This window comes from Gobius niger (genome assembly GCF_951799975.1).
Source record: "Gobius niger genome assembly, chromosome: 20".
NCBI classification, from domain to species: Eukaryota; Metazoa; Chordata; class Actinopteri; order Gobiiformes; family Gobiidae; genus Gobius; species Gobius niger.
Window position 1 is genome coordinate 5,696,697 of NC_136871.1, and position 27,256 is coordinate 5,723,952.

At 41.2% G+C, this 27,256-nt stretch overlaps 1 protein-coding gene across 1 annotated transcript in view; it reads right to left on the minus strand.

Annotated features, from left to right (window-relative positions):
* Positions 1–521: 521 nt before the first annotated feature.
* The window catches only part of vapb (VAMP (vesicle-associated membrane protein)-associated protein B and C), a 34,510-nt gene continuing 7,775 nt past the window's right edge, over positions 522–27,256 (minus strand). Inside the window, exons 3-6 of the mRNA XM_079579344.1 lie at positions 16,118–16,221; positions 10,590–10,670; positions 5,542–5,718; positions 522–729 (exon numbers count right to left, since the gene is read on the minus strand). Of these exons, the coding sequence (XP_079435470.1) occupies positions 577–729; positions 5,542–5,718; positions 10,590–10,670; positions 16,118–16,221 (515 nt within the window). The 3' untranslated portion in view covers positions 522–576. The remainder of the gene's footprint in view (positions 730–5,541; positions 5,719–10,589; positions 10,671–16,117; positions 16,222–27,256) is intronic.

The window sequence follows — 27,256 nt, forward strand, 5'->3', positions numbered from 1 at the left end:
AATGTGACCCTGAAAAGTGACCCTGCAAGTCGTGAAACGAGCCTTGAAGAATTGGGACGGCACAAATCTGTTAAAAAGGAATGAGTGTGTTTTAAATGTGTGGCTTCCTCTTTCATTATTTGTAAAAAATAAAACAAAAAAACAAAACAAAAATCAGGTATAGGGCTTGAGTGAGTTTTGCATAATAGCCCCCTTTAAAACATTTGTGTATATTAAAAATTTAGTGGCTGAAATTCAGGGACACAAGTTCTGCGTTAAAAAACATTCAAAGCAAAAAAAGTCACTGACATTTAAACTTCACATCTGATGCACAAACAATCTTTCACAGATTACGTCTTGATTACGTAGCGGCAAAACCGGTAACAGTAGATTTCTTCATGTTTATCATAACCTTTCATTTTTCAATTTCTGTTTTTTTGTGTGTTTTTTTTTACATAAATGAATCAAAATCGTTACCACGCCCCCGTCCGGCGAACATGGCATTTCCGATCCAAAAAAGAAGGAGAAACCCACATCCCGCGTTTCTTTTTCGATGGTTGTTGGTTGTTTTCACCCCGAAAAGCATGCTGCCGCTCTCTACAAGACCAGTTTGCCGATAATGACGCCGAGCACGAAAAACAGGACGATGAGGGCGATGCTGCGAGCGCTGAGCCCCTCCTCTCGCTTCATGCCCACTGATGCATGCTGGGACATTATGTTGCTCTTCCTCATCCGCAGGCCGTCGTCCTCCTGCAGGGAGAAGAGGAGGGAGACGCGATGAGGGTTACGTTTAATCATCTGCGACCGTGCAATGTCATAAAGTTCAGACGGAGGGAAGAGCTCTAGAAATGAGTCAAGTAAAGTTTAGAATTGCGGTAGATTTCATCATTTGTCCATTTAACTCAATTTGTAGTTTCATTTGGACTGAGGAAAAGCGTCATTCATCTCGCCCTGCTGTTCCTAAACAAGTCGTCTGCTCTTAAAGGAACAGGCCACTGTTTTTACACACTGAGATATGTTCTTGCCTGAGCTTAGACGAGTTGATGCGTAACTGTCTGGTCTTTGTGCGCGTCCTCAGTCACGCAAAACGACCAAAGCTGTTGTTAGCATTAAACCTCTCCCAATGTATTCCCATAGCTCCAAGCGGACGGGAAGTTGGAAGCTACCACGCTCTTCCACGGGCACGCGCAATGACCGGGCAGGTACGCATCAACTCGTCTAAGCTCAGGTAAGAACATATCACAGTATAGAAGTGTGCTCTCAGCCACGCAAAAAGACCAAAGATGTTGTTAGCTTTGGCCTCTCCCAGTATAGCTCAGGTAAGAACATATCCCAGTATGGAAAACGGTGGCCTGTTCCTTTAATGTGGGTCGGGAATCGTCCAGTGTCTTGATGCCCAGCCAATCGAGTCCTCCGGCTCAGTGTTGGGGACATTTTTTTGGCGGGGGGGGGGGTCTTCCAATTGACTTTTTTGTTCTATAACCCTCAGGATCTTTTAAAGAGGGGGTATTATGCTTTTTTCAATCACATAGCACCAGTCTATATCACACTACAATGATGACCAAACCTTCTGTTGGTCTGTAAATGCAGTAAATTAGAATAACTGCCTTGTATAAAATTGCTCTCTCAAAATGGCTGTAGTGAATGTCTTGAAATAGGCCTCTGTCTCTTTAAGAACCTCTGACCCTTTCCGACACGCCCCCTCCACACGCTGTCTGTGGCATCAGTGGGGAGGGGGTTCTGCTGAGGAGCAGTGGTTGGTTACTCGGCTGGTGACGAAAGCTCGGAGGCGTCTCCAGGAGGTGGGGGCGTTCCTAGGAGGACTCAGGCAAACCTATCCCTAAAATGGCCGCCGTCAGAGTTTTTACAGATTACTCAAAAATACGTGAATGTGCCAAGGCAACACTTCAGGCATGTTTTTAATGAGGGAACGACATAATAACATGATGTACAGCTTGAAAAAGTCAATTTTGTGTAATACCCCCCCTTTAAGAAATTCAAAATGACTGTTTTACTACGACCCGCCTCAGCAGCGATGGTGCCCGGCTGATGCAGCTCAACAACTGTACCATGTTGAAAACGTCATGACAGCACCTGACAGAAAATGAAACTGAATCCACATTTTTGCACAGATTTGGCCTTTTCGTGTGGACCTAGACGTTTTTCCTAGTTGAAAACTTGTTATTCAACCATGTAAAATGTGTGTGTTTTTTTTTTGTGTGTGCCGTTTTTCAAGAGATCTTAAACTTTTGATCGGGACTGTATGACAGTTCGTGAGCCAAGCTGGATTTTCTATTTCCCCTGTGGATCAATAAAGATTGTCTAAGATCAAACTTGAGTCAACTTGAGATCAATCGTATTTAATCTTATCATTTCCTTTTCCTTGTAAAATCTGTCAGACTGTTTTCCTTTTATCTATTAACCTGAAGGACCTTTAAACACATCTGAACGGGAGAGAAAATTCTTCTGATTCTTCCTAATCCTGACATTTCTAATTCAGGCAAAACTACCTACTTTTCGAAATGTTTTGGCTGATTTGTTGCCATTCTCCTGCCAAACAAGCCCCCAACAAAGTTTCTGCAGACAACACGGTGAGCGCATCAGTCACTGAGAAACCGGCTTTATCTCTCGGCTCAGAGAAAGCGGATCTGTGGAAGGGTTCACGTGAGCCTGTCCCCCGGAGGAGTGTGAAAGGCGCCAGGCTGTAACACACTTCATTTCCCATCAGCGGGAGGCAGCTCTGTTAGTTTAATCTTAGCCACAGGAGGAGCCCGCGGTGTCTGAAGCCTCGGGCGAGAAGAGGAGAGAGGAGGTGCTGCTGGAGGCAAGGAATGATGTGCTTTCAATCAGGACGCTGGGTGAAACTTAGACCGACTGACAGTAGCATCTCTCAACAGTGTGCAGTGTTTGTATGAACTGTGGCATAAGGCGTTTTAAAACTTTATTTCATTTTAGGAGGAAAAACAGCTCATTATTAAAAGTTTTTTCATAATATTGTGCAATACGGGGCTAAAATTGAATGATTGAATACTGGGATGTATTGCCTTGATATTTAAAGGGGCTGGATGCAAGTTGGCTATTTTATACTCACTACTGCCACCTCAGGCCGTATGTGTAACTGCACCTTCTATATTAAAGGGGTAGGTATTATGCAAAATTGACTTTTTCAAGCTTTACATCATGTTATTATGTCACTCCCTCATTAAAAACATGCCTGAAGTGTTGCCTTGGCACATTCAAGTATTTTTGAGTAATCTGTAAAAACTCTGATGGCGGCCATTTTAGGGATAGGTTTGCCTGAGTCCTCCTAGGAACGCCCCCACCTCCTGGAGACGCCTCCGAGCTTTCGTCACCAGCCGAGTAACCAACCACTGCTCCTCAGCAGAACCCCCTCCCCACTGATGCCACAGACAGCGTGTGGAGGGGGCGTGTCGGAAAGGGTCAGAGGTTCTTAAAGAGACAGAGGCCTATTTCAAGACATTCACTACAGCCATTTTGAGAGAGCAATTTTATACAAGGCAGTTATTTTAATTTACTGCATTTACAGACCAACAGAAGGTTTGGTCATCATTGTAGTGTGATATAGACTGGTGCTATGTGATTGAAAAAAGCAGAATACCCCCTCTTTAAGCTCGTGCATGACGACAATTCGACCCGAATTAAGACCTTTTTGAGTGACAGTGCAGGATTTTAGCGGCAGTTGTGGTGAACAGGTCTGGGCTCATTCTATACATTAATACACATAATGTATAGTAACTGTATTCTAAATACTCTCAAATGAAAGTGCAAAGGCTCATTCATACTTCACAAGACGCAAGAACTTCTTGTTCTTGCACCCTGAGCTGCAGAACAAATGTCACTTTTGCCTTGCGGCCATGGATCTGTCGTCAGTTACAAAACGTTTCCATGACTTCATTTTGTTCTGCGGCTCCGGGTGCAAGAACAAGAAATTCTTGCGTCTTGTGAAGTATGAATGAGCCTTAACTTTATTAGAATACAGTTACTCAAAATGACTATTCTGAATACGCATTCTGAATACATGTATTTAGTTCCACCCCAACACTGGCTATAACTAAGATTGGCTTGCATTAAATAGAAAATGATCAAATAATTTTAGCTAACTTTAGCTATGCTGCTTGCGCAAATGCCTGAAGCCGTTGCTGCACGAGCCTACTGGTTTACTCGTGCTTCGTTCTAATGATTAAAGTGCTCGGGCGATGTAACCTTCACTCTGTTTATCTGCTCATGCTGCAACAAGTCGAAACCGCAAACAAACTGATGTGTTCCTGGCTCTGAAAAGACTTGTCCTTATCACCGCGAGCTTAGCTTTCCCGCTCTTTTTGTTATTGTCACTGAAGAAAGGTCGACATTAGCATTACAGGAACACTTAAAATTCACGTGTTTAATCATGTTCTTCAAGAAGCAAGCGCAGACTAGACAAGACCCGGGCTGCGGCCTTTACCTGGAACCTTTAGCTGGATTCTGGCCTAGAACGGGGGGTCCACACTACACGACTGGATTCAGTGCGATTTTTGAACGTCTGGGGGTTCACACATAACGACTGAGAATCGTAAGAGCGACACACGATTCTGACAAACAGCTGATGTTTTATAACAGCGCGTCTGTCCTCTCTACGGCTTCCAAAACTGACCCCAAATCCGCAAAAACAGGCCTGTGTTTGTGAGCGCGGGAAACGTGTGCGGGTCCCGATTGGTCAACGGTGTCAACAATGTCACAACACCGCAGCGCTAGCTTACTGCTACTACGAAGCTTCAACTGGGCTATAGTTCAGTCAAATGGAGATAAAAGTTGGCGACAGGAAGAAGCGGGACGTATTTCAGTGGATTTAATAAGAAAAGGAGACGGGCCTCAGCCTCAGGATGGAGGAGACAGAGGAGGAGACGGAGGAGAAAGCGGGGAGGCTAGCCGCCGTTAGCAGCGAGGTGAAGCTAAACAGTTCGTCTTCAAACACAGTAAGTGCCGCTAAACCCTGTTCGTGGTTGAAATGTAGCTGGAAAAGGTGGTTGTCGTGAACTTTTGGTGATATAAAGTCGTGCTGTTTTGTGTGTGGGGCTGTGGCCATGAAATGAGTTGTTGGTGCCGCTGGTTTAACAAGGAAGTGAAAAAAGGAGGCGCGGCGGTGTTTTCCTGTCTTTATATCACTCTGTCATTCACATTTGGGACGGTAAAATCACCCACGTTTCTCCCGTGCGTCCAAAATCGGGCTTAAAAATCAACCATGTTGCGTCTTTCTACCGCCCACACGACACGATTCGAACGTCAGTCCAGTCCTGACCCCCCACACTACACGACCCCCCCACACTACACGACCCGACTCCATGTGACCACCTTCGACTAGACGCGACTCGATTAGACTCGGCACGACTGAGAATTAGAGCGAAATCGGGCATAAAAGTCGTGTAGTGTGTGCTGACCTTTAGAGATACACTTTGCTTAGTTTATTTCATTGCTTTACAATTACTTCATCTCATTACTAGTTTGGTTTCATGTCGCAAATCCTAGACAGAGGCAATAAACCCCATTCTGATTCAGACTCCTCACCCGAATCTGTTTGTTTTCTTCTCGTAGCCGCTGGGCCTCCATCTGCAGCCTCTTGCACTCCTCCATGATCTTCTTCACCTCGCCGTCGTCCAGAGTGGAGGAGCTCATCAGCTTCTGCGGCAGCGCGGAGGACTCGGACTTCAGCAAACTGGACGCCATCTTGTTGTCCATGTCGTGCTGCAAAAGAGGGTCACACGGGGATACGTTTTGACTTCGGGTACGGAGAAAGAAAGAAAAAAAGGACGCAAGAGTTTCCGAGGTTTTTCTGACCAACGCTCTGGCTGGTTTACAGGCGGCGTTAATACATGGGGAAGATGAGTAACCAAATTGGCCGTGGATCGTAAAGTTAAATGAGCTTCGTAAAAGATATGTGTCGGTGAAATTACACTTTCAAACCAGTAATTATGTTAACTTCACTTTATTTTCCTATAAGATCATGGGTCATTTTGGTGACGGTAAAAATGTTTTGTCCCTGAGGAAGTTTGTGCTGTATTTTCCACAGAGAACACATTTCCAAAGGAGCGACCAGTCGAGAGGATCCTGCTCGTAAACTTGTGCATCGTGTTCATTTTAGGTTTCAGTTTAATTAATGGATCATCATAAAGGGGAGGTAAACAGCCCTATATATCGAAGAATTGGTTTATGTCGACGTAAAACTGCACAACATACAAATATATTGTGAAATCCTCCATATTGACATGGCAATATCTGATAACAGGAAGGTAAAAATATGACAATAAAGCCAAGACAGCCAGTCACAGTTTGTCTGTTTTTGTTCCAAGCAGAAACTAAAGTGTGACTGTGAACACGCCTGTTTTTTTTTAGTTCTCAGCCGTGAAAATTTGACCTGACAAATCAACCAAAACCCACTCGCATAGGTAGAGCTGGGTGCCATTAGGGCTGCTCGATTATAGAAAAAACAATAATCACGATTATTTTAGTAGGAATTGAATCAAGATTACTGATTGTTTGAAACATAATCATATTCAAACAATTAAATGTTGCCTTAAAAAAGAATCTTTATTTTATTTATTTAAAAAAAATTATAATAATCTTAGGACAATCAAAAAATTTATATTAAATATGTTCACGTTTCCAAACTAATCCTCTATTGAGAGATACCTGCCTCCTGCTGGCCAGCCCTCACACCTGTCCAAGCAAACAGAGCCGCACGGCCTGATGACATCATCACACAGCGCTAATGTTTTTATGTCGGACCAAAGTGTTAGACTTTAGCACGTGAAACACAAAGGGGACAGAAACAATCATCACAGCGGCATGAAGTAATAAGAGTTTGCTTTGAGCTCTGTTGAGATCTGCTCCTGAAGACGAGTTTGAGACTCTACTACTAAACAAAACCCGTGTCTGGGCCAGAGGCTACATTAACCGAAAATACTCCGTCATTTATGGAATATTTTAAGCTTTGACGGAAAATTTTAAAGGCCGTCCGTCATTTTGAAGGATTGAAAATCAAGCTGCAATTAAATTAAAGATGCAGGTCTGCTGTTTTTCAGGGCGCACAGGGCTCTCTTTCTAAAAACAGCTTCACTGTTTCACACCGCGTCTTGTCCTGGATGAACTCTGGCAAGTCGTATCACTGCCTAGCTAGCGAGCTAACTTTCTGGGCGCTAACTGTAGCAACATTTGTGCTCCATGATTGTTCAGATGTTTTAGTTTAACTCCATTTATCCAGTGATCTCACATTTTTCCTAACATACACAATATGCAGCCTATATATCGGCTATATAAATGTCTTTAAAAAATGTTTATAATGCGAGATTAATTCATGAAGGAAAAAAATAGCTCAGAGAAATTATCCCTAGCGAAACAACTGGTCTGGGCAAAGGATATCGAGGCTTCTCCACAGCTGTTTTCCTTTCAGCAAAAGGTGAGCACTTAACTATCTCAAGAGCTAGGCATAAAAAGTCTTAGTATGATGTTATTAGCAGATCTATCGCGCTGCACTGGTAGTTCAGTGGATCAGACGCGCTCACAAAAACACAAAGAAAGGATTTTTTTGCACTTTGGATGGACAAGCCGGAGTCCATCCTTAATAATCACTTTTTCTCGATTATTCTATTTTTGTGATCGTGTAGTGTAATAATCGAAATCATAACTGAATTTCGCACATTAACTGCACAGCCCTACGTACCATTACATTTTCTTTAATACCGATATCTGAATGATTATTTATTTGATACCATTAATAAATGATTGTCATACAGAACCATAAATCAGAACAATAATGTTTCTTCATTCCACAAAAGTCTAAATTCCTTTAATGCTTGGACCAAACAGGCATCAACACTTGGTCTCTAAGATATATTATTTTTTTCTGTACCTGCTTGATCTAAATACATCACAGACAGCGATTTTCATCCGTGGAAAATTCCAGATTTCAAAAACTGATGCCATAACAATTATCTTCTTTGATTAGATACATGTAATTATGAGTAAATATGAAAGGCTTCTCTCTCGCACATGTTTAAAATGTGCGATGCATGAGAACCGGACTGAGCCTCTGTTAACTGTATGTATTTAATAGGCTCTGATTAAAAGTCAGATGTTACAGGTAATAGTTTTTCAATAAAAATAAACCCTATTTTGTCAACATCTTAATGGTAGTAACCCAGGAGAGCATGTTGTGGTGGATAAAGGCACTTGTTGAAACTCATAATTGTGGGAAACCCAGTCTTTCCGTATCAGCCCCATCTGTTTATGAGACTGTGTGAAGCCCTGTGCCGACCGGGCGCCGTGTGTATGTAACACTTGTTTCATAATGAAGTGAAAACATCTAGGGCAGGTCCTCCTCCCTCCTGCGGTCCCGACACTCAGTGTACTGCACCGTGTGGGGTCCCGGAAGATCCACAAACAACAATAAACCATAAACAACGAGGGGAAATGACAGGAGTTCAGCTCAGGCCTTAATTGTGGGAAAGTATGGCATGTTTTTGCGTACTTGTACAGAAACGCTGAACTGCCAGTGTGAATTAAACATTATTAACTGAGCTTTGTCGTTCGAACGTGTTTTTTTTACGTGTTGCTGTTATTTGAACGACTTATTAGAGCGAAGGCTAAATGCTAAAAAAAACATTATCCTTCCCATAATGGCACAGGCACCAGACATGCTACAAAGAGGCTCAACGACTGCGAAAATAAAGAAATTAAATATTGTTTACAGTAAGTGCTCGTGCTACTAAGAAACAATCATCTACACAATTGAATTTGACTTAAAGACACACTGCGTAATATTTTGGACTACACCAGGGGTCCCCAACGAAATCAGCTCGAGGTACTTTTCTTTCTTAACTTTCGACGGGTCCGGACATATTTAGTCATTGCTCTTCAAAATGTTAAAACATGAGCTCAGGTATTCACAAAGCAGATTAATGAATCAAAAATGTTGCAATCTTATTTCAATGTTATTCAAATTGTGTAATTAATTCAGCCTTAGAAGTTAAGTATATTGACAAGATGCCTCTGGAGGTCTTGGATTATCGTGATTATTGTGCTAGAAGATAATCGCTAAATCCATCAGACAACCAGTGCCGGTAACTTTACCGGGAGTGGGTACATGGAGATGTGACTAAAGTCAGCAGTATTTCAGGTTTCAGTAGGTTAGTTCCTCATCCAAATCCATTCTTTGATTACCCTCTGCAGAAATAGCATTGTCTGTGTGGAGCTGCTCATTTGCTGCGTGTTTTGTATTGAGGACAACAGTAGAGTCCAAAATGTTACACAGTGTGCCTTTAAATACTTTATGTCTCACTCAATATGACATTTACAGCAGACAATGAAGAGGAATATTTAATAATTGCCCAATTTCTGCAGTTTCAGTGGTTTTTTAAAGGGACTAGAAGTTGACCATTTTATACTCACTACTGCCACCTCAGGTCATAGGTGTAACTGCACCTTCTATATTAAGCTCGTGCATGATGGTACTTCGGACAGAGCAACTTTTTGAGTGACAGTGCAGGATTTTTGTTGAGCCAAGGCACATTTTTTTCATTGAAATAATCACGAGGCACCACCAGCAGAAATGTTCTCAAAGTGTCTTGACTCGGAACACCGTATAGTCTCACTAGCCACAATGCCTCAATACATCACTAATTCTCTTGTCTCAAAGAAATTAACTACCAGATATGGAAGAGTATAATATGGTTACTCTGCCGATCACTAGACAGCATAGACACTCGAAAACGATACATTATTTGTGGATAATAATGCATTTGTTTAAAACAAAACAACAACTAGGTGAGATTGGATAATTTCCCAAGGCACACCAGACAATATCTCACAGCACTCTAGTGTGCCACGGCACAGTGGTTGAAAAACACTGGTGTAGAGGGAGGAAAATACTTAATTTAAACATTTTTAAACTCCGTACAGTCCCTTTAAACCATAGGCAAATAACATGATAAAAATATTGTTAATGGCAATTATTTTGGCCAAGATAATCGTGACCCCAAATTTCATTATCGTCCCAGCCCTAGCTCCAACTGTCAGGTCAGTTACCAATTAAATTGTTTCAATATTAGTAGCACTAGCACTAGCCAGTGTGCATTATGGGAAAAAGTAATGTTTTCAAACTTTTTAGGCTGCGACCCCCAAAGTATATGTAAAGTATATGTAAAATATAATCAGCATTTATAATAATTTAGGGTTCAAAACATTTAGCCTTGTTTAATGATGTTAGTTTGGATACATATTTGGTTTCATTCCACTTAAATATGCTATTTCCAATCAAAAATACATGCTCATTGTTCCTCAAGTACTCTCACAGTATTAAAAGCTCTCTGCTATTTTAAAGTAGCACAAGGAAGAGACCCTAAATATATGTACAGTATACTATATAGTCGCACTGCAAAAGTTTAGTTTGAAGTTGAAATTAGCAGCATCTTGTGCAGCAGGGCCGGCGCTAAACTCGACACACGACACTCGGCTTCTCTGTTCGAGCCAATTAGCGCCGCCGCTGCAAGTCTCGGAAATATGGAACAGGATCCTGTCCCGCTGAGAAACACGGTGTTGACGGATGGGGGAGTTCTCACCGTTTTCTCGTTCTCCGCCGGCATCTCGAAAACACACCGCAGCTTCGAGTCCATCAGCTCCTCTGGCTTGGCCTCCTTCCACTGAGGACGACAACAGGAAGGTTTGTGAGAGACATAATTGGAGAGGTGAAGGGTGTGGTAAGTAGCGATGTGGGAGTTTAAAAGAGACCCATGTTTGTATGTGAAGTGATGCTACAAAATATTACAAGAAAGCCTATAGATACTGCAGTTTAGTCCAACCTTTTCAATTCAAACAGCCAATTCTTGTTAAAAAAAAGAACCGAATTCCAAGCAATTGATTGAGCCTGAGTTAGAACTGATTTGGTCCCAATTTATACCCGAGTTTACTGACAGTTTTTAACCTCTTTAACCTCTAATCTCTTATTTGTCTGTGTCGTTTTGTTTATAATGTCTTTTTACTAACCATTTTATCTTGTCTTTTGTTCATGTCTGTTGTTCTGAAGACAGCAACCTGCCCTGGGACTACAGATGAAAATTAGCCATTGTGGCTAACTCTGGCATATTTACATGTGGACTTTGAGGACTCATGTTAATTAATATGCACTGTCCCATCTTAAATAAATAAATAAACAAACCTGGTTATTTTTCAAGTACTGGAACGAATCTTGTCCTCCTATAGTATATTGTAAAAGTGCATTGGATGTAAAGTAAGGCTGGGCGATAAATCAAATTAACTCATGCGTTTAAAAACAGACGATTTGGAAAATGGGTAAATCGTAAAATCGAGTTTACCATTTAGCTCCGCCCCTTTCCCTTGAGTCTCCATGGAGACAGTTGTCAATCATAGCAGGGGCATGAAGACGATAAAACAAGAGGTTTTAGTTTTGAGAGCAGACAGAGAATATCTAAAGCAGAAATAACAATTTTTGAATAAAGGCTTATGTTCTTAACGGGCCTAATTGTAGCTGCGTTATGAAATATTAAAGGGATATTTCAGGATTTTTGACATAGGGCCTCATTTTCTAGTCATCCAGAGTGTTGCTGATATTTGTAATGATAAAAGCTGTGATTATAAGAGATACTTTATATTTTGTGTGTAGAAAAACTGATATGTTGTATTATGATGGACGCATCGAGAGATCAACTCCCTTCTCCCACAATTTGCTGAATATCTCTTCCCAGTTTTCTGTCCCTTTTTGGCCATGACCTTTAAAGGGATATTTCAGGATTTTTGACATAGGGTCTCATGTTGCTGATTTCTGGAGATATTTTTTTTTATAATTCATGCTGTTCTTATATTTGAAGAGTTTTGTGGCGCTAGGCTAGTGCAAGGCCAGCCAGTCAGACACACTCCACAGAGCACCTGAGGCAAATCACTTATAACGCCAGACTAACCATATAAATATCTGTGTCAATAGAGTAATTTTAACCATTTTGCATTTAAAGTAACTTATATTTGAGCAGCATCAGCTTCGTGGTTGTATAAGCTACGCAGCGGCGGAGTGATCTGCTAGAAAATAGTCCCTCAAAATGCGATCATTCATGTGATGCAAGTTCAGTTATATTCCAAAAATTACTGACACGGGTCAGACTGTTTTTAATGCAGGCTAGCTGATATCGTAGCAGTGTTAATTTGGTCGACAAAAATATTTAGTCTTAATTTTAGTCAAAGTGATATTTTTGACGACTAAAATTGGACTAAAACTAAATTAAAAGTTTCTCATGAGACTAAAACTATGACTAAAATGTCCAGATGTTTTAGTCGACTAAAATAAGACTAAATAAAAATGAAAAGGAGAGACTAAAATCATCCAAACTTCTATTGACCGTCTGAAAAAGCCTCAGATCACGTAAATTCACTGCCAAAGGATCAGCTCTGAGCTTTGTTCATGTGGAGCATGAATATTATCCACAAAGTCGACTAAATTCGTCTTAAATTTAGTCGACTAAAATTGAAGATATTTTTTTGACTAAAACTAGACTAAAATCGAATTACATTTTTGTCAAAAGACTAAAACTAAACTATAACATGTTGTCAAAATTAACTCTGTATCGTAGAAATGCGTTAGCCATGCACTAGCCTAGCGCCACGAAACTCTTCAAATATAAGAACTGCATAAATTACAAAAAAAAATATCTCCAGGAATCAGCAACACTCTGGATAACTAGGAAATGAGGCCCTATGTCAAAAATACTGAAATATCCCTTTAATGAGCAGGACTCTGAGCAGTTTTCTTCATATGAAAGATCAAGGTTCAAGGTTCAAGGTTCAACTTTATTAATGTCCCGAAGGAAATTATTATGCAGCAGGAGTCCACACATGATAAAGCAAAAACAAACAAATAAAACACAGTGAGACAACAATTGTGCTTGGGACAAAGATTATACAGTCACAGCATCATCAGTCCGGCTCTGAGGCTGAGAAACAATCAGCATAAGATCAAATAAACCCTAATTTGCAGCAGCTTCACTGAGCAACATATGATCATTTACCTTCGCAACAGCCTCTGGAATAAAAGAGGCCCTGGCCCGACGAGTTCGAGTACAGGGCATTCTTAGCCTGCGTCCGGAGGGGAGTAAGTTAAACTCCTTAAAAAGCGGATGGTCCGGACACTCCATTATCTGTTGGGCTTTACGTACAACCCATTGGCTGTAAAGGTCATGCAGCTGAGTCTGCTGTGCACCAAGATCAGGAGACTTTTTAAAGTTTACTACAAATAAAATCGTCCAAACTATCGCCCATCCCTAATGTAGAGCATTTGTTTCAATGTCATGAACTTGCAGGCACAAGCTTTTTCCCATTTCTGTGAAAGTGACCCTGAAAAGTGACCCTGCAAGTTACGAAACGTTCCTATAAACACATTCCTGTGAAGAATTGGGATGTTATTAATGTGTCAGGAAAGTTAGGAATGAGTTTGGACCACAACTAAACATTAGTTTACAAACTAATCGCTAACTAAACATTAGCGATTGAATTCTCCAGGTTCTGTGTTTCAAAATGACATGCAGCACGTTTTAGTTTTAGTCAAACTCGTAGATGACCAATTTTGATCACGATCTTTCTCTGTTCCCCTGAGGCAGGGGTGGCTAATTAGTCAGAGACCAAGAGCCGAAATTTTCAACCTTGATCCTGTGAAGAGCCACAAAGGCAGCGACCATTTGCGAGATCCAGGGGCGGTACTTTATTGTGATTAAATATAATGTGACTGTTGGTTTTACTCCTAACCAAGATTGAAATAAATATATATTAAATAAACTGACATTTTGTTCTGTTCTGACTGGGACAGAATTAGATTTTTTTTTTTTTTAATGCTGGGGTGTGTTTGTATGGGGGGCCCTGCCCACTGAGCCCCCTCCTCTGATTCGCCCCTGGCCTGTGCGCTCAGTGCCTGCAGCTCGGTCCTGACTGGACTGTTCAGAGAGAAGGCACTCTAGGCTGCACAAAGTTCATAAACTTTAATCAGGAGCCTCTGGACGTCTGAGGTTCTGTTTTAAGTTGTATTTGTTACAGTTACTGTCACATGTGGAACAAAAGTCAATGACTTTGTGTATTTCCGCGATACGTGATGTCGCGCTTCGCATCATATGCTTCGTTAGAGCTCTGCTTTTTTCCATTTCCTAATTTTGATCTTTTTCTGTGAATATGAGGCCAAATTTCATCAACTAAAGAGTAGGCTGATCAGAAATCTGAAAAGCACAGAAGCTGATCCCAGATCCACGATCTTTTCACGCCGCCTCGAAAACGAGGATGATGCGGGCTCTCATTCATGTGTAGAGATGGAAACCGGGTCTGTAGGACGATGGTTGGATTTTTGGTCAAGATTCTTAAAGACTGTTTTACAGTTTATGGGAAATATGTACCAATACTCTTGTAAAGAGCAGCATTTTATTATCCAGTCATGCAAAGAGCCGCACTCTGATTGGCCAAGAGCCGCATGTGGCTCAAGAGCCGCGTGTTCGCCACCCCTGCCCTGAGGCTTTGGAGGTTGTGGGGGGGACTTGTTTTAAAGGCCTGACTTCGCTCTTTCCAATGCAATGAGAAATGAGAAGTCTCCATCACTTTCGGTCCCGGAGATATTTTATTGGCCTAAGATTGGCTGATAGCCGATATTGTGAAATCCCCAAATATCGGCCTCTAGTCCAGACTCATTCCCAACTTTTCTAACAGGGTCACTTTTCAGGGTCACTTTCACAGAAATGCTGTAAAACTAACCTGAGCGTTCATGAAATTGATGCAAATGCTTTGTAATTAGATAAGATGAAAGTGTTCACCACAAATGTCTGAGTTTACAATATTCACCTTATTCCGGAGGCTCGCGTGGGCGCCGCCATTAATTGTGCCCGCCCCTTTTCTCCTATCTGTTAACATGAGACTGGAGAAGTCCACATTAAATCAGTCACTACACGAAAACAAAGCCGTTTATTTCCGCCGCGCTGAAAAATAGTGCAGTGTTGACTTATCGGTGCAAATGAACATTGGCAATTTTACACAAATCAATCTACTAAATATCAGATTTGAGCGGAGAATATTTCCCCTTGTTCTCTGTTTAAATGAATGGGCTTCGCGCTCGACCGGAATTGTCTGTACAACGGACAAAGCAAAAAGTGGCAAAAGTGGGCAGGTCAGAATAAGGTGAATACAAAAGGAGGACACAACAAAATGTGCTTTCAAAGTGCATATGACTAGCCTGGTTTTACCATACTGTCGTACTCATTGCTTTTCGTACAAGGGTCTGGACTTTCACAATTGAGCTGACACAATTTCTGCTAAAACATAGTTAACACAATTATATTTAAGATTTTGCTACAGTTTCACTTCCTTATTGAACACCAACAAGAAGTGACATAGATATGAATCAAACTGCTATATCGCTACCTTCTTCTATGCCACTTCCTGTCAGCAGCTTAAAGGAATAGTTCACCGTTTTTCCCATACCGAGATATGTTCTTACCTGAGCTTAGACAAGTTGGTGTCTGGTACTGTCTGGTCTTTGTGCGTGCGCTCTGTCATGTATTCCTATAGCTCCAAACGGGGGTGAAGTTGGGAAGCTACCTCGCTCCCCCATGGGCACGCACAAAGACCAGACAGGTACGTATGAACTCGTCTAAGCTCGGGTAAGAACGTATATCAGTATGGAAGAACGGAGTGTGCACCAAAAGGCCTTTAAACGAGATGAAAAACATTTACCTTTTTACTTTATATTTCAAATGTAGTGGAGTAAAGTAAGAATTTCTCAACCTAAATCCCACTCAAGTAAAGTGCAGATCCTTAAAAACTGAGGACTTTCTGACTCTAAATAGATTATACAGCAACAGTGACGAAACACTGACACCTCTTTCCCTCTCGACACTTTTCCCAGCCTCTGATGTAACTGCGGGCTGCGAGCTCCACCACTGAGGTTCACTTTGGGTCTCTGCTAACCAACGCTTTGCTTGGCCTGTTGTGTCCTCATAAATTGGGAGTAAAACCGTTTCTGGCCTAAGCCGCACAAACTGGTGGGACGGCTCCTTGCGTTTTTGTTGATTTTCTGCGGCAGCATCGGTGGAGGTTTTGGGAAACTACTCACCACGCCCTCCATGTCGGTCATGTCCGGAGGCGCTAGCATGGACTGCACCATGAACTTGTGTTTGCTCTTCTCATTGGGGTCATAGTCAAACGGCTGTAGCATAACTGGAGGGAAAAAGAGAGGAAAGAAAGTGTCAGTAAACAATGAGAGTAAAGAATCCACTTCTGGTTTTGACACAGTCTCCTCTTACTCTCCTTCGATGCGCATCTGTTACAGTAAAGAGAAAAAGCTTGTGTGGCTGTAGAGAATTTTGGCGAGTGTTTTTACTTTGTGATTAAAATATTAAGCTTAGCAAGAGATCGAAGTGAGGAAAGCATGTCCTGGATACATAAGACTTCAGGAGGAGCCATTGGAGAAGATTTAGGGCTGCACAATATATCGCGAAGAATATCGTATCGCGACATTAGCTGATGCAATATCCGTATCACGAGAAGCCACAATATATCGCAGCATCACCATAGCCTTCATCTGACTGAGATCGACCCATTTTTTTTGAAAACTCAAACTCATGCCCCTTTAAGAGGAGGGATCATTTTATGTAGGTCTGAAAATAATGAATAGTGCCTTAACCGTTTTCAATAGAAATGGAAAGCTCATATTTTATTAACAGCAACTTTATTCAAAATGTAAGATCAACCTGTGATACTCAAAGATATTCAAAGGAGCAGCAGCAACTGTTTCCCTTGTAGATTAAAAAAACTATCAATTATTATCCATGAAATAACGGACTAAAACGTAGCTGTATCTATAATGCAATCTATATGAGATGTCCGCGTATTAGTTTTGCTCCCGATTTGTTTTCAGAAGAGCATCATGATTAAAATATTTGCCTTAAAATATTAGCCTTTCCGTAACTGTACTATAACGGCTCTAAGCTACACTGACTATAGGACATTCACCATCGATACAAAGGTGTCCAGCTGTAGACTCCTTTCTCTTTCTGTCGGAAAAAGAGTCTGTCGGTCCGATTCATTTCCACGCGTGTGTTGCCATGACGGAGACACAGTGACGAATGCGCCGTTGCCTCTGGGGGGTAATCTCTCCAACAGCTCCGGCGTCCAGATCGCTCTTGTTTTTCATCTTCACGTTAACGTATCGTCCTAACAGAAAGCAGGTGCGCGCATGGAATAGCACTTGAACTCGGCACCTTCTGAAGTTATTCCAATGACATCAACCCTATTTTATAGCCGTAGCTGTGATTTGTGGCCCAATGGGATGATCGCTTTCTTATGCCGGGATCAGTGGAAGGAGTACACAGAACTGCACAGTTTTGGAAGACTGTCAAAATGTAGTTTTTTTCTGGAGAGTTTTGCAAATGTGATTAAGGCTGAAAAATGAACGGCTACACTGATACAAGATTCACAGGCATTTCAGAATATCTACAGGGCAAAACTACACGGTTTAGTACATAATAATCCCATGGAGACGAGGGCTGGGACAATACACTTTTGTCCCGATCCAATATGTATCATGATACTTAGGGGCTGATCCGATCCGTATTGATACACAGTGAGTAATTCTGATTAGAAGAGCCGTAAATCCCATCACTAGACGTGTTGCCCTTTGTAAAGAAAATGGTGGTCAAACCAGATCCTGACTTCTTACCCCCCGTAGCCTCCCCATAAAGCAAACTGAACATTTCAGAATGTTCTTTTATTGTAGACAGCCTAATGGCGGGTGCACACTGCACAATATTGGCCGTCTGTGAAGTACGATCACAAGTCGTGAGAAAAATCTCAAGTTGTAGCTGAAAATCGCAGGTCTTAGGTCGTACAGTGAGACAACGATTTAAAATAAAACCGTCATACGACTGAAGACGAGCTACGCCCAATGGCCGCTGGCTGCTCTGCTTTATGCCCACGACACTAGAGGCCGCCATTGCTCCGACATTGGTGTAGTACCTCCATATCGCAGCTAGTCCCCCATTGAAAAGCATTGGACTTTAGACACATTAAAAACAACTTTAACGTCTGGTTTCTGTTTATTAAACACTAGACTAGGCTAGATAATCCTCCTGAGATAACTGATCAAATTTAATGAGGGTCGGACTGTTAGCGTTGGAGCTGCGCGAGCTACACGTCACACAAGGGCCGAGTCTACAGTGAAGATCCCGCCCGTATGTCCTTTTTAGGAAAATTCTTCATCAGAGCTGGGGAGGAGGAGTCTGTTAATCAGCCATGATTTCCCCCTCGAGCGTGGCCATTGTGTTAAACGGGGAGGAGTGAGCAGAAGACATCCATTATAAATACAGTCTATGGCTACGACCGACATCAGGCAGTGTCTGATATTTTGGAAGGCTAGTCGTAGAGTGATCCTCCTCTCGTTGCAGAGAGTATCTCTGTCAGTGTCCCGTCAACACATCGGGACACCAAAGTCACAGGCAACAGAGGCCAGGCCTGAGCGGGTCCGACTACGCATTTTACTGAACTTTCTCTGCAATTTTCCATGACAATAAAACCCACTAGCATGCAGCACTTGTCTCAGCTAAACACACGCCTTCTAAAGCCTTAAAATGCTTCGACAAAACTTTGATCGTAGCTATGATTGTCTTTTTGAACAATCGCAGTGTGGAGACGAGTGCAGCTCACGATTTTACCATCCCCACATCGTGCAACGCGACATCTAAAAATCTTATATGACAAAAAAAAAAGGTGCATTGTACACCCGCTACAAGGCAACATTCATGTGGTCTAAACAGCATCTTGATATGCCACAAAGGCACAGGAGAACTGCTCTATTGGAGTTTATAGAAAAAAAGTTTTATGTCTTTGAGTTCACCCCATGAAAAATGAGGGCAAAAAAAACAAAAGTGTTGCGTTTAAATGTTCGTTGAGCGCAGTTGGCTGTTCAAAATCAGGCCAGTTCAACATCTCTAATCAAAAACAGATTGGGAACGTCCTGTTTAAGTCGGAGCCAATTTGCTCGCCCATCTACTCTCACTCCCAGCGGACAACATCGGAGAACAAGAAAGCTAAATGTTTAACTTCTTTGAGATACACCAATTACCATGAAATGCCTCGACCCAAAGCCAGTCAAAACAGTTTAAAAATAAGCATCGACAAAGCCTATTTTAGCCAACAGCCCGATTTAAGTTTCCAGTATTAAATCTGACAGTAATTTCCGGAACCAGGAAAAGCTGATTGTTCAATACTATGGCAATTACTTTTAAGTGAGAATATTTGAAACCCTTCGAGCACATTGGCTTATTGTTTCATTCCCAAAGTCACAGTGGGAAAGGAATAGAGAAATAGTCACCGTTCTTTTGCCCATTACACACTGAGTCACATGTGAGAAACATCAGCAAAAAACTCCCCTCTATTATGATTTATAAAAACACGTCTACGCTCAGTTTCAGCCTTGTAACGCCCCAGGAATTCACTTGATGTTTACATTTTTCCAGCCCATTCATTGTTTGATGTATTGTCTGCTTTAGGTTGAGGTTCACAAAAGAAAAATATGACGCAACGCTTTATCTCGGGCTCCGACACTCGCGGCAGGAGAGACGAGCACGAGGCAACTCCCAGGTCACTGTTGCTCAACACGCACCCGGTCCACGAGGAAACTAAAGAAGGTCCGGACAATGGGTCTGGATACTTGTTGTTTTGGACTCAAACTGAGGATTTTTCTCATTGAGTAAAGTGATTTCTAAATGCACAAATGGAACACAAATGCTCAAACATAAATCTATACAGCTGCAAATGTCTTGATTTTGATGGACAATGGCTTTCCTCTTCTTCAAAGCGCCAAAGTTGTTGCCAAAGTTGTTGCCAAAGTTGTTGCCAAAGTTTATGTTTTCCTTATGGCTCCTGTGCAAATTTGAAACAGAAATAAGTAACGAGCGTTTAGTTCAAGGACATCTCGAAGTTTGGAGGAAGTGTTAGAAAGAGGGATGTTCATTATTAATCAGATAATCAGTCGTCATCATGGGCTTAATGGATTAAAGAGTGTGTTTAGAAAATACAGTATAAATCACAAATAAGCATGAAATGTCTATGTAAGTTTATAAACCTATGTGTGCTTTGGTTAATAATTCAACTTTTTAACAATGTTTCATAATTATTATTGATTATTATTACATGATTAAACATGTTTACAATGTTGTTGATATGAAATGTTCTGTACAATGACAGTAAGACGGTAGCATTGACAGTCCATATATCCACACGAAGACAAAACGCTTATGTTTTCAGAAACTTTCTTTGTGAGCATGAAGCCGGCTTAGTAAATGTGTGCGTCCACATGGGTCGACTCAGGTCTGTGAAAACGGCACAATTCATCTTCCAGGCCTGTGTGAGGCGCTGTGACGCCAACACAGATAATAATGTGCAGTAAACTTATGTGGAATGTAAACAGTGAAAATGAAACTGATTCATGGATTCACAATCTACAGAAGAGACGAGGAGGAGAGTTTATTCTTCAGACGTAACGGGACTAAACAGAAAAACCTGTCAGTGACTTTTACTGTCAGTCCAAAAACACAGACTGACTCCTGTTTTTCTACTTGTCACCTGTGGCTTCCTGCAGTGGAGCAAAGAGGAGCGGAGTCAAACCATCATAGATCCATGAGTAAAACTCATTATAAAGTCAGTAGATTATGGATCACAGACACCACTCTGGTGCTGTGATGTCACTGTTTTAGTAAAAGTTGCAGAGACGTTGTAACAGCGGCGTCACGTAAACGGCGTTTTGAGATCTTTCCACTCTGGGACCTAGTTTGGAAAATGTTCGTTTACAAACTCCCAAAACGCCGGGCTCGTATGGACGATTCACTGGATTGATAAAATATCTTTGTGTTTGGTCCTCAGCTTGACTTCGTATGGACAGGGCCTGAGTCAATGCACTGTCAATGGCCGGTAGTTAACAGTTAACTGACAATCATTTTAATTAATCGATGAATTAAACTGAGTGCAACGTCCATCCCCAGTCAGAACAATTGGATTTTAAGACAATTGTTAAACGTCACGTCACCTGAACACATAAAAACACTTAAATTAAATCTAACTATAACCTCTGGACAAACTGAACTGGAAGATTCAGACCCGTCCTTCGTAAAACTCAACTGTCCCACCCATCGCAAAACCCGCTCTGGTTCAGGAGGTAAAAATCCCTTTCAAATTCCCCATAGGTACAGACGGTCATGCAAGGGGCGTCATACAATTTTTCACTCTTTTTAGGCGTTTTCTGGAGGACTACAAACATATTTATCACACACAAATGAAGTCAAGCCAAAATCGGGAGTTTTGTCTTTCGCTAAAAGCAAAAAATTGCACTTGTTGCTAACATATATATATATAGCATGAAGCCAACGTTAGGTTTCTGGTTAGCATTGTCTGTTTCTTAAGTGTTTATGGGCAGTTGAACCACTTTGCTCCTCTCCATTTCTCTGCATATTTATTTAGTAGATTCATAATTCAGCATTTGTTGGAAAAATGGAAGAAAGTTTTTTCTCTTCTTTGTTTTCCCCCTCTGGCTGCTTTGAACACAACAAATTAATATACGGGCAATTCCCGAAAACGCTGTCGGTATCAGGACCTTTAGAGCATTTAAAGGCGCAGCAGAGGCAAAACATGAAATATTACAAATTAAAGACAACACAAAAAATTCAATGCATGTGTTTTGTGGCGTAGCTTTAGTTTATATCATTCTTTTAAACTCCTTGCAACAAACATTTGCAAGGAGTCAACAAATGAAGAGGGATTTCATTTCCCACGGCGGGTTTCGGAGTCAGACTGGGCGGGAAATGTTCTCCATACAGTAATTCATTGTAGTATTTGCCTTTCGCAGCCAAGATTACAATCAGTTGGGCTTACATAATATAACAAATGCATCAATTAGCACCATCACTTTGAAACCATTACTGCAGTGGAGTGAGTTGTTTGCTTTCTTTTCAACCACATGTTACGTTAAACTATGCATCATTTATCATGATTGTGCTTCAGATGTTGAGGCCGAGGGTGGCACTGCTGCACAAAGTCGTTTACTCCCAGGTCTCCGGTGTTTATGTTGGATGGGTGGTGTTCAGCTGAGGCCAAACTGTCTCCAAATAAGGAGAGTGTGTTTAACCTTGGTACTAAATGGTCATGTTATCCTGAAATCGACTTTTGGTCAGGTAGCTCAGGCAACGTAGCTTTAGATTTACGACAAGAGATTAAAAGAATAGTGCAGTGAAATGCCATAGCTGGATGAATTAGGATTCGCAAGTGAATAATTCTCTCAATATCCTTATGGTTATTTTTGTCGCTGCTGTAAAAAGTAAAATATGAAGAAATATGCTATTCCTGTTAGAGAGCCCCAGCCATATTCACTGTCATATTACGAGTGGGGTAGAACTAGGGCTGGGCACCGTTAAAATCTTTTCAATACCGCCGGTACTTTAACGATACTTGGTTTACGATACTGATACCTGAACGTTTCCTTTTACATTTGTATCATTTATTTGAGGTGAACAACCAAGTAACTTCCTTTAATGCTGTCCCTGGACCAAATAGGCATCAAAAATAGGTCTCTAAAGATGTATTTTTTTCGGTATCAGCTTTTAATACTTTTTTTTTTTATACCAGCAGTGTCTAAACTTTTATTCTCGATACCGTACTATCTTTTACTGGTAACGAGGGATGAACGATATGGACAAAATTTCATATCTCGATATTCATGCCAGACATCTCGATATCGATACGATATAACTTTGGGTTAGGTGAAAACTAAATCTATATTTGTTTATATCTTGCTTTTTCGATTTTAATATTTTCAATGTTCATATCTTGATATATACGATCACAATATATTTTTGCGATATTGAGATCTTGAATGTCTCGATATCGATACAATAACGATACAGCTTTCAGCCCTCCTGGTGACCCAGCCTTAGTCATATGGCCCTGTCACGATAATATAATCTGAAGTGTGATATATTGAGATAAACAATATTATTGAAGACCTTACAATGCTAACCTTTATTTTATGTGTGATTTTATTCTTGTTTTCTGTAAAGCGTCTTTGAGTGTCTTGAAAAGTGCTATACAAATAAAATGTATTATTATTAACCTACCCTAAAGCTTAAAAGTGACAGTCATGCTTTGTTCGAAAAAGTACTTAATATTAAAACATTTCACAACAAACACTTTCTTTGGGTTGAATGAATGAATGGGTTTCTTTACATTAGAAAAATGGGGCACTGACAATAAATATTGAACCTAAAGACAGCCATTTATTGAACGATAAGTCGATATAGTAATTATTATGACTGGCCTAGTGTCATACCCTAAACCAGTGGTTCTCAACCTTTTTGAGCCGCGACCCCCTTTATAACAGTTAAAGGGGTTCGTGACCCCCCGCCCGGGTCACACCATGAGAAATCGGAACATTAGCCTACATAATTCTTAAAAAACAAAGAAAAAAACAAATGGCTAAAAAAAAAAATCAGGAAATTCCGAACTTATACTGAAACTCTGGTAAAATAGCACACACATGCGACAATAAAATATTATAATATACGCAATAAAAATATGGATATTTTATCTACATGATCTGGCGACCCCCCAAATTTGTCTCGCGACCCCCAGGTTGAGAACCACTGCCCTAAACGTATACATCTGATGATATCGTTTTTGGGCTTTGTCACAATTTCAAACTGCAATAGAAGAAGATGGGAGGACACTGGACAGTCACCTTTTTAGAAACCATTTAATAAAAGCAACGAAGTAGCTCATGCCCCTAGAGGCCACAAGCGCCACTGCAGGTGTTGTAGCATGTTACGTTTTTTTACTCATTAATTGTCCGTGAGAGTAAATACTACGCTGACAGAAAAGACATAAGGAGAGAGGGATATTGTACATCCAATTACACATTGGAGATCATTTTTTTCACTCAGAGTTGGCTGTAAAGAAAAGTTAAGTGATGCTAGCCCACAGTTAGCTTTGCCGTTAGCCTGTTAGCTTCTTCTTCATGATTCCATTAGTGTGTATTGGTGGCTCCAACCCGGAGGCAGCGAAGTTTTTAGTGTGGCTTTCTGGCCAGAGACGCCAGGGGGAGATGAAGGACCCTCCAATCGTCCCATTAACACTTGTATCACCCCCAGAGGAACTACGAAAAGCATTAATTAAGGCAAAAAAGTTACTTAGTACTGCTTTAAGACGGTATATAAAATGTGCATCTGTTTGTTGATGTTTACACTACATGATAGATTAGTTCCCTTAATAATGTGAAACATGCTTAAAAACTCATCAATGTGAACAATTGGGATGCTAGAAATGTGTCGGCAAAGTTAAGAACGAGCTTTTTCATTATATCCGGCTTTGCGACGGGACGACGGGACATGCCTCAGGCCGCTCCCTCCTCCAAATGCAAACATGTTGTGAAGATGTCAGAAAGACCTTCAGCGCCGCGTGTCAGTTTTTGTGGACATAGGGGTTTCTGGTACGGCCGCGCCACATAGTTTTTCCGCGGCTCCGCACAACACCGGAGGGTCCCATCACATTCCCGTGGTCATGGCAGCGCTGATGTATACAGTTACAGCAGCCTTTCGCTTCAAAACACGCCGTTTCTCCTCTAAGCCCGCGCCGACACTTTATAGGGCTGGAGGTATCAAGTGGTAGACGGCTGGTCCAAAGTAAATCAACATGTGCACAGTTCAGACGCTCAAATTCTGTCCAGAAATCATCTTTTTTTCTAATATTTGTGTATTTGTGGCATTTCTAGTATTTGTGTATTTGTGGCAGGGTGTACAGGTGGCAGTGAGTCAAATTAAATGCTTTTTAGTGGAATTTTAATGCCACAATACTATATCTTACTGCCATAAATGCAAATAAATCTTGTTTCATTTGTAAGGCTTATAAATGACGGGATATTTTGAAACTAAACTGGACACAATGGGCAACATTTGAGTTAAACTGCAGCTCAATTTGTTCTGGACATTAGTTTTTGACTGTATGCAGGAAAAATAGTATCAAATCCAATATTATTTATACTGATAGCAATTGTCATCTTGATTTATTCACAATTACAAAAACGTTTCACATGATGTTAAAGGTGTTCATGTTTACATTTTTGCCTTTGGTTCTCAGGACATTCATCCAATACGAAAGTTCAGCTTCCAATGAACATAAAGCGACTCAGCTATTTCCACAATCCCAAATTAGTGCTAGTTTAGCCTCCAGCAACGTACTTTTAAATGAAGAATGGTCTGCTAATATATTTTGTTTCTCATCTGCAGCTTAAGGCAAGGCCAAGTTCAGATGTTGTGCTTTTATAAACCACAAAGAGCTCCTCCGACAGACGTTAGCTTTAAATGCAGCTCTACAAACACAGAGGTGAGCTGCTCTCCTCCTCTTGGTCAGCCTTCATCATGCTCCTGGTGAGTGAGGTGGATTTAACCAATTATAGCAAAGTGTAAGCGCTCAGAAGAAACAAAAAAGCAACATGGAGTTACCAAGTGCACAAAACATCAAAATTGTGACCAAGGCTTCAAGAAAATCATGTTTTTTTCAATCCATAATCGTCCAATCCAATAATCGCACAATAGTTTTGCTAAATTAAGAGGTAAACATAAAACATGTCAACTTGCTGACACACTGACTGCGGTCTCTAGTGATTTTTTATTCAAAGGTTATTGTTAAAATTATACAATTCTAATAGCTGAGTGAACAATGTCTAAAAAACTCAGGGGAATAAAGCTGTTCAAATAAAGCCTAAACAGTAACTACCAGCTATTAACAAGAAATTGATCAATTAAAGCAGTGTTTCCCAACCAGGGGTACAGGGACCCCTGAGGGTACTCGAGGACCTAGCAGGGGGTACCTTAAAGAGGGGGTATTCTGCTTTTTTCAATCACATGGCACCAGTCTATATCACACTACAATGATGACCAAACCTTCTGTTGGTCTGTAAATGCAGTAAATTAAAATAACTGCCTTGTATAAAATTGCTCTCTGAAAATGGCTGTAGTGATTGTCTTGAAATAGGCCTCTGTCTCTTTAAGAACCTCTGAGCCTTTCCGACACGCCCCCTCCACACGCTGTCTGTGGCATCAGTGGGGAGGGGGTTCTGCTGAGGAGCAGTGGTTGGTTACTCGATGTTACACTACAACAGTAGTTTGGCATCCGCACAGTAAAGTGAAGATTACTGCGCGGATTTCGAACTACTCCTGGTATTATTACACCTTACAATATAGTTCCCCATTTTTATCCGCTTAGAAAATCCACATTGTTTAATTTTGTGTAATTATACTTTGTAGTGGAACACTTCACGTAACCATATTTAAATAGGGAAAACGTGGAAGAGCTTGGTAGCTTCTATCTTGACCTGTTTTGGAGCTATAGTGGAGAGAGGGAGAGGCTAAATGCTAACGCCGTCTGCGCTGTGTTTACGTGACTGAAGGCACGGGTGAAGATCAGACAGGTCCTAAAGAACTCGTCAAAGCTCAGGTAAGAACATGTCTCAGTATGTAAAAACGGTGGACTATTCCTTTAAGCCGACACAGCCGGGTGTAAACAATAAGGAAATCAAGTGCAATCAAAGCTGAAGTACTGCATTCTCCCAAACTGAATGCACTGATGATCTACAGTCTGTCCCCTAATAGCAGTAATTGAGATAGTAGCTCTTACCATCCCATTACAAGCTGAACAACACTCCAGTCTAGACTCCAGATAATAGGCCATGCTAAGCTACAAATCCTATATGTTTTCCATTAGGGAAAGCCTAGAGCCTAATACGGGTGAAAAATGTTGGCACCGAACAGAGTGGACAGGGCAGATTTGTCATGCCCCGCTAACCGCAGGTCCCACTGACACAGTTCACAGGAGCTGTTGACATAAGATAGAGCAGGCTGTAAAACGAGTCTCCTGCTGCAAATGGCAAAGGTGGCACAGCGGAGAAACACTACACTGTACCCGTCTCTCTCAAACCGCACTCCGGAGCCCAGGACGGTGTTAGAAAACCTCTCTAGTAAATAGCTAAATAGGCAGTAATTTGAGGAAGTGATTGGCTATAATTAACCTGGTGAGCGCCAGACGTGTTGTTGCTAATGTTTTGTCAATATGGAACTTCTCCAGGGTGGAAAGGGGGAGGGACTTGCAGGAGATTATTTGGAGCTGATTGGATGACGTTCACTGCAGCTATAGTAAAGAAATTGTTTTTATATCA